Source organism: Erithacus rubecula (assembly GCF_903797595.1).
Source record: "Erithacus rubecula genome assembly, contig: scaffold_1104_arrow_ctg1, whole genome shotgun sequence".
NCBI classification, from domain to species: domain Eukaryota; kingdom Metazoa; phylum Chordata; class Aves; order Passeriformes; family Muscicapidae; genus Erithacus; species Erithacus rubecula.
This window is the reverse complement of record NW_027636307.1, coordinates 1465-12398: the sequence shown is the minus strand read 5'-3', so window position 1 is coordinate 12398 and position 10934 is coordinate 1465. Positions and strand designations below refer to the sequence as shown.

The 10934-nt window shown below is 48.1% G+C and overlaps 1 protein-coding gene across 1 annotated transcript; it reads left to right on the top strand.

Annotated features, from left to right (window-relative positions):
• Window positions 1-6945: 6945 nt before the first annotated feature.
• LOC306815235 (olfactory receptor 14I1-like) lies at window positions 6946-9300 on the top strand (the record flags this gene model as incomplete). The annotated part of the gene is made up of 3 exons (XM_079331834.1): window positions 6946-7131; window positions 8345-8661; window positions 9022-9300. The coding sequence occupies exons 2-3, from the start codon at window positions 8359-8361 to the stop codon at window positions 9298-9300; spliced, it is 582 nt and encodes a 193-aa protein (XP_079187960.1). The 5' UTR covers window positions 6946-7131; window positions 8345-8358.
• Window positions 9301-10934: the final 1634 nt, after the last annotated feature.

Genomic DNA, 10934 nt, shown 5'->3' with positions numbered 1-10934 from the left:
AAAGATAAAGTCCAGTCACAAACACTTTTCCCTATGTATATGCTTCCTGTTCTATTTAGACAATAAGTACCTCTTTCAGAAGAATGAAACCGCCATGGACTTCCTTCTTCATCCCAGAATCCTGTTCCATTATGGACTTCACTCAGGGTGCTAACCCACCATTTAGGTTCGACTGGGCTGGCACCCATGGCTAGTTTTCAGATTCATCTGGCCCCCCACAGACCCAGCAATTGCTAAGGTTAAAGGTTTTTGCTACTTCTCCTCCTAAGCTTAAAAACTTATTTTCCATTCTTGGCTTCACCCTTACTGACAGTATAAAGCTAAGATCATTAAGAGAAACATTCGAATGGTGTAATGTAATTTCGTAACCTAATTTTTACTTTCACATTGTCTTCTGCACCTGTGGTGAGTGAAGGCACAGAAACAGCCTAACATAAAGAAAACAGTGACAGCAAAGGGCTGGCCCCCCAGGCAGACTGGAGATCCGAGAGGTGGGATGCCCACACAAACCATTTCAGCAGGCAGTCCGTGGGTAGGCACACGAGGCTTCCCCTGATGTCGACGCATTCACTACTGCTCCAGTCCACTACAGCTGAGTGTCAGTCGCCGCTTCCCGTCCTTCTCCTCCAGCTGAGATGTCCAAATCTCTGGGGCTTCAGAGACCTTGACCCGAGTGTGATAGGCCCACCCATGTTCAGCTGTCTTCACGGCTGTTTCTGTGGTCAGCAACACCTGGAAATGTCCATGCCACTTCACCACCAGCGGTGCTTCTTTCCCCTCCTTAACTAGGATCCCATCTCCTGCCTGGATGTCGTGAACAGCAAAGTCCAAAGGCAGGGTCTGTGCCAGCTGAGCCTCCTGTGGAAGAGATTTCACAAGAGACAGTATCCCAGCCACACAATGTTTCAAATGCACATCATCCCCCCCCCACTAGGCTGAGAATTGCAAGGGTAAGGAAACTTCGTTCTTCCCATAGTTTCCCAAATGCATGTATCACCCCATATGCATATTTAGAATCGTAAAAACATTCACTGTCTTGTCCTGGTATAACTCACAGAGTCTGATAAGCACATACAGCTCAGCTGTCTGAGCTGACCAGGCAGGGGTAATGTCCCCCCTTCCTGTAATTGTTTCCCATTCATGATAGAGTATCCTGTAAACAGCTTCCCTCTATTACCCTTGAAGGCCCATCAATGAACACATTCCCTCCCTCAGGCCAGGAAGTACCTCTCAAATCTTCCCTAGCTTTAGTCTGGAGATCTATAACCTGGATACAATCATGACTTTCCTCCCGCCTCCCCCTTTCTTCGTGGCCATTTAAACAGGAGGCTGGATTTAAATTTGCCCCATTTTTAAATTCTAAATCCTCCTGTTCCATTAAACAAGATTCATATTGTAGTAATTGAGCACTCATCATCCACTTAGAGGCTCTCTCAGTTAACAAAGCTTTAATTGGATGCTAAACTTTTTACAATTAGATACTGTCCCCTTGTCAGCCCCTATCAGAGCTGCGGTCACAGTTTCTGCAGACAATGAGGCCAGCTTCTGGCTGCTGGGTTAACAACTCAGAAAAATAGGTAACAGGCCTCTGTATTCTTCATTCTCTTACACTAAAATTCCTTTAGCATGACCCAGCTCAACACCCACATGTAGTTGAAATTCTTTTTCTGCATCTGGAAGATCTAAGACTGGGGCATTAACTAATTTGTCTTCTAATTTTCTAAAGCTTTGCTCTCCTTCTGGTGTCCATACCACGACATTAGGACTGTTTTGGGTTAAAAAGTTATATAAAGGTTTAGCCACAACAGAAAAATCCTCGATCCAGGTTCTACAGTACCCCACCAACCCTAAAAATTGTTGTAGCTCCTTTTTAGTGTGGGGTAATGGTATTTGCAAAATTTAACTATTCTTTCTGGATCAATACACCATAACCCCTCAGTCAGAATGTGTCCCAAATATTTGACCTTATTTTCTACTAACTGAGCTTTCTTTTTAGACACTCTAAGTCCTTTATTCGCAAGGAAATTAAGCAATTTTACAGTAGCCTCTTCAACCACCTTTTCCTGCTCCCCCGATAACAGCAAATCATCTACATACTGCAATAGCTTAACTCCTAAGTGTGGAGTGAATTCTCTCAATATTTTCTGCAAAGCTTGGTAACTCTATATATCCTTGAGGAAGGACTGTCCATGTCAGCTGTTGTTTTATCATTTTCCCTTCTTCCTCCTGTTCCCATTCAAAAGCAAAATACTGTTTATTATCTTCTGTAATCGGACACCCCCAGAAAGCATCCTTCAAATCCAGTACAGAATAATATTGATGTGTAGAAGGGATCTGATTCAGGATTGTATATGGATCCAGAACTGTGGGATGCCTTGGTTTGACAATTTCATTTACTATTCTTAAATCCTGCACCATTCTGTATGTTCCATCTGGTTTCTTAATTGGCAGGATAGGGGTATTATAAGGAGACATACATGGCTCCAAAAGACCCGCTTTTAGCAGGGACTCAATAACAGGCTGTAACCCCTTCTTTCCCTCCCTTGAAAGAGGATATGGCTTTTTAGACACCACTTATCCCGGTTGCTTTAAAGTAATTTGGAGAGGTTCTATATCTAGTTTTCCATATTTCCCTGGGACTGCCCACACTTCCAGGTTGATTTCAGTATAAGCCTTCTCAGATATTTTACACAAAGATACTACAGTTTTGGACTCCGTGTCACTTCTTACAATACTAATTTGCATTCCCATTCTAGCCATCAGATCTCTTCCCAGTAAATTACAATCACAATTAGGAACAAACAGGAATTCATGCAGTTCACACTTGACCCCCACATTGATTAACAGTGGTTGAATAAAATACATTTGCTCATCCTTTCCACTCACTCCCTGAATAACCACAGATCTCTTTGACAATTTTCCACCCCTAGGTATAAAATTTAAGGTGGATCGAGAAGCCCCTGTGTCTACCAGAAAACACACCTCCTCTCGATCCAGACCCACCTTAAAAGTTACCAAGGGCTCCTGAGTGGTGGGTCCTTGATATAATAGGAGCCCCTGACACCCCTAACAATCCATTTCCATTATCCTCTGGACTTCCTCCTCCTGAGGGTCCAGCTGTTTCTGCGGACACTCATTTTTCCAATGCCCTTCTGCCCTGCAGATAGCAGACTGGTTCCTCCCCAGCCGGGGTTTGGATTGGCTATCCCCTGCTGAAGATGGAATGCCTCTGCCACTTCCCTGTGGCCGACCACGTCCTTTCTGTCCCGGGGGACCCCTTGGACCCTGCGGTTTATTCCTCCAGGGCTGCAAAAACTCTGCCATCATCCTTGCCTTAACCTTTGCCTTTTCCTCATCCCTTCTTACATATATCTGCTGTGCTTCTCTAATCAATTCTTCCAGAGGCTTATTTTGCCACTCTTCATCTTTTTGTACTCCTTTCCTTATATCAGGCCAAGCCTTAGTAACAAATTGCACTTTCAGCAATGTGTCAAAGGCTGGCCCCTCAGGATCCATCCCCCCATGTTTCCTCAAGGCATCCCTAACACTCTCCAACCAATGAGAGGGACTTTCCTGTTTCTCCTGTTCTAACAACATAGCCTTAGCTACCTTGTTAGCTTTGGGAGCAGCTGACTTGATTGCCCTGATCAGATAAGCACGGTAATCACAGAGGAGAGCCAGACTAGCCTGGTTATTTGGGTCTCACTGGTGGTCCGTCTGGGGGATGGCACCATCTACGGTAGGTGCATTAGGTCCAGCCCCCCCTGCTGCCTGTGGACGTTCATCCTCCCACAGCTGACGAGCTTTCTGCAAAATCATCTGTTTCTCTGATAACCCAAACAAAATTCCCAAAAGAAAATTCCAGTCCTCCTATGTATAATCCACATTTCCCAAATATTCCTCTATCTTTTCCCCCACCCCTATGGGATCATCAAATATGGGGGTAATTCTTTTTTCAGTCCTCTTATATCCTGGGTAGTAAGTGGTACAATCATAAACCCAAATCCTCCTCCTAGACCCCCCAAAGGAACCTGGCAGAGTGGTATCTGGTGTACCCTGGTCTCTAGGGGAACTTCTGATGTCCAAAATTGAGTTCCTCTTCTAGTTCTAGGGGGTAATACCACATGCTGCTCCCCTCCCCCAGCAACATAATTATTCTCAGGTGGGGCTGTAGGAATAACCTTTCCATTATCCCTTTGCTCTGGAAGTTGAGGGTACAGGGGACCTGCAACAGGCCCTAGGTCAGCTGGCAACACTGGAGAGCAAGGCGGGGGAAGGTGCTGAAAAACATCCCAATCTTCACCATTTTCCTCCTCCTCCCCTTTTTCCTCTTCTCCTTTTTTTCTTAAAACATAGATTTCTCCTGTTGCTTGTCTAAACCATATTAATCCACATTCCCTTTCAATCCATCTCTTCCAATTCTGCTCTAAATACCATCACAGAATACGACACAAATGAATTTTATCTGATCCATAACATGGCCACATTAGCCCCTTTTCCAACTTATACTTCGGCCACACAAAATAATAATATTTTACCATTATTTCCCTAGTTACTCCTGAGTGAACATACAATCTATCCCAAGACCTCAGCATTCTCCCCAAGGGACTCTCCGGGGGTATTATGGGATCCTTTTTGCTGCGGCCCTTTTGCGGCTTCACCCTTCCAACCCTCATTGGGTTCCCTGTTTTACCTGTGTACCCCTCCATGTGTGCCCTCCCAGGTGTACGAGTGCTGCCCTCCATGGGCACCCTCCCAGGTTTGCTCCACGAGGATCCCTTTTTACTCACCGGTGAGATTTTCACTGGTCCTTCCCTGCGGACTCTTCACGGACCCCCCTGGTCCGCCACTCGTCTGTCTCCTGGACAGTCTCGGGAACCCAATCGATCGCCCGGTGCCAGCCGGCACCCAGGGGAGCTGATCACCGAAACTGGGTGAGGCGCCTTCAGCTCCGCCCACTGCCTGTCGCCCCAGACGGTGGAAATATCCCAGACAAGCCCACAGTTGTAAGGAAAATTAATCCACAAACGCCAGAGGTTTATGTCCTAAAAGGAGACAGAGGAGTCCTTTTTGCTTATTCGAATACAGGGAGAGGCCATGGGGCATTCCCCTGGGATCTCTCAAATTTTGGAGGACACAGCCTCCCTTTTTATTCTGTTTTCCCGGCCGCTTTTCCCTCTCTCTTTCCCCATTGCTGAAGTACTCAAAAGGCACAGACTTCCAAGAACACCTGACACCTGACATTCCCCTCTAATGTATAGCCCTTCCTTTTAATTTTTAATTCTTATAGAATTCATAGTTTCCAGCCCTGTTGCTTCTTTCATCTTCTGTTACCCAATTTCATTTACCAGCAAACTTACAGTTTGTTTGTAAAGGCAAATCTCTTTATCCATTCATCAATCAGTGTAATCCCTTCCATTGTTTCTTTTATCTCTAGGTGCTAACTTTGCCTACCAACAGATCTACAACTTATTTGTAAAGACAAATGTAACATGCCTCTCAGGGACAGACAACACATGTTGCTGGTCTGCAGACAAAATTGTACATTTAAAATGATGTGTATGCCTGTCAGGCCTACACATGGCTAAAAGGCAGCTGACAAGACACAGAGACGTTCTGTGCTCAGCGCAAGCCTGGGCAGTTTTGCTTGCAATCATCGGGTGGGTGCAGTGGCCACAGAAAGGGTTTGTTCTGTCAGGGAGATCCACCAGCAGTTCTTTGGGTGAACTGGGCCAGTCCTTGTTTATTGCTGCTATTTTAATCATTATTTTGATTGGGTCCTGCCTCTGTGAATGACTGTTTGTGTGACTGGTGAGATGTACTTAGGAAGAAGCGAGCGGGAGCTTGGATCTGTGTTTTCATTTTGGGCAACTGAAATGGCTGGAGAAGAACAAAGTGATTGGGTGATCGTTTAAAATTGCTGTATACTGTGTGCTGTGTTGACAAGAGGTGGATGATTTGTCCCTTCATAAAGAGATATCCTTCCCTGCAGTGATTTTGACTTTTGGATTCGGGTTGTGTGGGGGGCATTCCTGTTTAAGTGGGACGGCATTCCCTGTAACACTCAGTGTTCAGGCTTAACCGGTCCCCTGCCACCACTGGTCATTGTATTTTAGAGTAATATTGTCACCTTGTGACAAAAGTTGCAATTGCAGCAAACTGGTAATTTTTCCCTGTGTTTTCTGTATTGTTAACTGGATGGAATATATTGAACTTCAGCAGGGAGATTGGTAGCTTTGGACTGGGAAGAGTCTGCACAAGACGGTCTGGACATTCAAGAGAGAAGAGGAATAGCTTGCTTTTGTGGGTGTTATGAGACTTTTGGGGCTTCTAGAAGTTGGCATTCTGCATGGTTACTGTTACAGTGCAAGATTTGTGAAAAACATTGTTATTGTTCCTCTGAGAGATGGCAATGTCTATGCCCTCAGTGTAAATCAAGACATCCTAACCAAGCAGATTTTGAACCTAAGATCCTAAAGTTTGTGTGTGTCAAATCACATTCAATACCTGCAACTCAGGCATGTGTGTGGGAGAAAGATTGGAAAAGGACTGTGAGGCTGTGTGGAGAGATATGGGTGGAAACAGGATAAGACAAGAAGGAGGAGGTAATGAGTACTACACAAAGCTAGGAGATTTCTAAGGCTGGTCCTTTAGCCTGTATTTTGATACATGGGAAAGAGTTAGTAGGTATGGGGGCACTGAAAAATAGCAAAGTTTGATCAACTTTCATAGACATATTCCTCAGCAGAATCCATTAAAACTTGAGGAAAAATTGGTGTTTCAATTAACTTTGAACTCTTGAGAAGTTTCTTTAACACACTGAGGAACTTAATCGGATGTAAACAGCACTAAATCCCTGTGAGGGTCATTAAAATCCTTGTGCTGTGTCTGTGCTGATGAGCTGGGCTGGTGTCCTGGCACAGAGGCAGCTCCCAGGCTCAACCAAGAAGAGCTTCAAAAAGACATTTCTGCTGAGGAGCAGCTCCTCTCCCAGCCCAGCAGGGCTGAGGGCACTGCCTGCAGGCACTGAGGGGACAGGAGCTTGGCACAGACAGGCTGAAGGCAATCAGGACTGGGAAGATATTGAGCTGAGACTTCACTTGGGGAAACATCTTCACAGCCCTGGACATGGTGAGTCTGTGGGTGCAGGGCAATGTCCCCTGTGTTCCTGGAGGGATCTCCTGGAGCCAGCACAGCCCACAGCCTGTGGGATGTGTCAGGAGGACTCTCCCAGTTTCTCTGAGGCACAGGAGGAGAAGGAGGATGTGCTGCAGAGTGGGGCTGCCCTGGGCACTGTCAGAGGGACAGGGCAGGATGGCTCCTGCTGCCAGGGATGGCTGCAGGGGGTGAAGCTGGGGCTGCAGCCAGGGATGCCCAGGGTTGTCCTGCAGAGCAGCTCCTGCAGCCCTCGAGGCTCTTGGCCAGCCAGGGACAGCTCTCAGCCTGCCTGGCAGCTCCCCATGGACTGTGGGGAGAAGTTGGAGGGGGGAAGGAGCCACCCCCATCTGGGCAGATTCCTCCTGCTGTGCAGATGCTGCAGCATGGCCAGGGCTGCTCTCAGCTTTCTCCTCAAGGGAAGGGAAAGGGGCTGTCAGGTGTGTCTGTGTCACTGAGACTCCTGCACTGTCCCACTGAGCATCAGCAGATCTGCCTCACATCTCCCTCACAAAGTGCCTCCTCATCCTCCTGTGCCTACAGACAGCAGCAGCAGCACCTTGGCTTGCATCATCTCAGTTTGTCTGAGCTGCCTTAAGGTTCTGCTGGCAGGGAGATGCCCCTGGGCAGTGCCCTGTGCTGGGAGGGGTGTGCAGGGCAGAGCTGAGCCCCCAGGGCTGGGCTGGCCTCTGGCAGCACTGGCAGGGACAAGGCTTAGATAGTAAGAAACGGCTCCCAGTAGGCACAACTACAGGCAACATAGAGACAGACAAACCCTTGGTATCCCTCCATCTCCAGCTGCACGGGGAAAGATAGAAAGGTTTAGGGAGACTGACTTTGAATCTGGGGCCTTCAAAAAGTCGACTTTATTTTTCAAGCACGTTGTAATTGTGATCAGCCTGAATACGAGGGACGTGTAATGAGCACAGGGCAGCTGTGTAGCACCAACGGGTCTGACTGCCCTGCAGCACTGGAAACCTTATTTTTACACTGAGATCCCCACAGTTCAGGTTGAGAGCAATGCAGAACATGAGAAAGTAACACAGCAGCACAAAACTGAACTAAAAATAAAGCTTTTAATTAAGTTCCCACACAGTAAGAGAAGTGGTTTTAAGAGAATTCCTAATATAATTGCACAGGATTGACCCAAGGAAAACTATTCCAGCTTTTTAATGTCTTCTTTCAACAGTCCACCATGCCCATATGGCAGAAATGTCCAACAGCAGCTCCATCAGCCACTTCCTCCTGCTGCCATTGGCAGACACGCGGCAGCTGCAGCTCCTGCACTTCTGCCTCTTCCTGGGCATCTCCCTGGCTGCCCTCCTGGCCAACGGCCTCATCATCAGCGCAGTAGCCTGCGGCCACCACCTGCACACCCCCATGTTCTTCTTCCTGCTCAACCTGGCCCTCACTGACCTGGGCTGCATCTGCACCACTGTGCCCAAAGCCATGCACAATTCCCTCTGGGACACCAGGAACATCTCCTATGCAGGATGTGCTGCTCAGGTTTTTCTGATTTTCTTCTTTTTCTCAGCAGAGCTTTCCCTCCTGACTGTGATGTGCTACGACCGCTACGTGTCCATCTGCAAACCCCTGCACTACGGGACCCTCCTGGGCAGCAGAGCTTGTGCCCACATGACAGCAGCTGCCTGGGCCAGTGGCTTTCTCAATGCTCTGCTGCACACAGTCAATACATTTTCCCTGCCCCTGTGCCATGGCAATGCCCTGGGCCAGTTCTTCTGTGAAATCCCACAGATCCTCAAGCTCACCTGCTCAAATTCCTACCTCAGGGAACTTGGGCTCATTGCTGTTAGTGCCTGTTTATCATTTATTTGTTTTGTGTTCATGGTTTTCTCCTATGTGCAGATCTTCAGGACTGTGCTGAGGATTCCTTCTGAGCAGGGACGGCACAAAGCCTTTTCCACCTGCCTCCCTCACCTGGCTGTGGTCTCCCTGTTCCTCAGTACTGGTATATCTGCCAACCTGAAGCCCCCCTCCATCTCCTCCCCATCCCTGGACCTGTCACTCTCAGTTCTGTACTCAGTGGTGCCTCCAGCCCTGAACCCCCTCATCTACAGCCTGAGGAACCAGGAGCTCAAGGATGGCTTGAGGAAAATCATCATGAATGCTTCTCAGAAAAAATAAGCTCTCATTCTCCTGTATCACTATTACAATATTATTCATTAATGCCCACTCTATGTCCTGTGTTTTTTGGGGTTTTGTTTTGCTGACACAGGTATGACACTTTTTAGATTTTTTTTACAAGAAAATCTTTACCGTTTTTAATTCAGTATTTGAAATCCTAGTGTGAACCATAGACTACATAATCCTGGAGTTGTACTACATATGTGCTTACACAAAATAAATAACTTGGCATTGCTGTGTTTGCCTGGCATCTTTCGTCCTTGGCTTCTCTGGAGCTGCAAGGTTGGTGCCTCTGTGCAGATCTGGGATGAAAAGGGAACCCCAGTGCCCCCTCACTGCCAGGCACTCCCAGGGCTTCTGCTCCATAACCTCCCCTTCCTTCACTTCCACACTCCCCTTCAGAGCCCCTGGGTTGGTTTAAGGCCTCAGGGCTCTTTAAGCTCAGTCTCAGTCCTGCTGTGTGACTGTGCAGGCACTGCAGTCAGGGACAGGCCATGGGCACTGCTGGGACAGAGCTAGGCTCTGCAACAGAATTTCCATCATGCAAGGGCATCTCCCCAGTGCAGGCCTGAAAGTTTCAATCTCCTTTCACATTTGCTCTCAAGGATGTTCCCAACACAGAACCTTGGAGAGGAGAAGAGCAGTGACAGCAAAAGTGTGGCAGTGTTCAGTGTGGGGCTGTCCCAGCAGTGCCCTTGCAAAGCCAGAGCTGCTTCCAGCAGTGCCTCTCACCCCAGGGCACAGAGATTGCTCTTCCCTGCCTGGAGGGACATCAAGTGACCAGGTTAGGAGTCTGTATTTGCAGTGCAGGGATATTCCACAGCCCTGAACATCCTGTGTGTGTGAGGGGACATAAACTCAGTGAGCACAAACACCTTCAGCTGTTCCTGGAGTTTAGTCTAACATCTCCTGGGAACCCCTGGATGCAGAGGTGGGATGAGCTCCTGTGCCCAGAGCTCCCTGTGTCCATCGCTCTGGCCATGGGGCACCTCGAGCAGGGGCAGGGTAGGGTGACACCCGCAGGGTTGAGGTCCCTGCCAGGCTCTGGCAGTGGCAGCAGAGCCCAGGGAGCCCCTGCCCTGCTGCAATGAACTGTGTGTATGTGTGTGTCAGGGAAGGACTCATGACCCTGGACACCCCTGGGGCTGTGAGCAGGGCAAGAGCCCAGCTCAGGGGTGGGCACCTGACAGAGCCCTGACATTTCTGGGAGTGCCCATAAGAGCAGAGTTGGGCAAGGTGGCTGTGGTTAAACCCCTCTGGGCATCCAGTGACAACAGAGTGTCCCTGTCACTGTCCCTCCTTACACAGGAAACAGGAGGTTTCTACACTATAAAGAGAGATTATTTTTCAGGGGACTACAAAGCAAGGACCAAATGCAGAAGCAAGGAAAACCACAGAGAGACAAGAATTCAGCACAAGAATTCAACACATGTCATAGTTGCTTTAGAAGACAAGTGCATTAATACAGAAAATCCAGGGGCCTTCTTATCCCCCTCATGTCCCTGCTGATCAGGACATCCCATGGAATGGAAGATCCCTTGGGTCAGTCCATCCCAGCTGTCCCATCCTTGTGTCCCCAGGAACACTTGCCTCTGCCCCAGGCCATTGGTTTAGGGGTTGCTGAGATGCCTCAT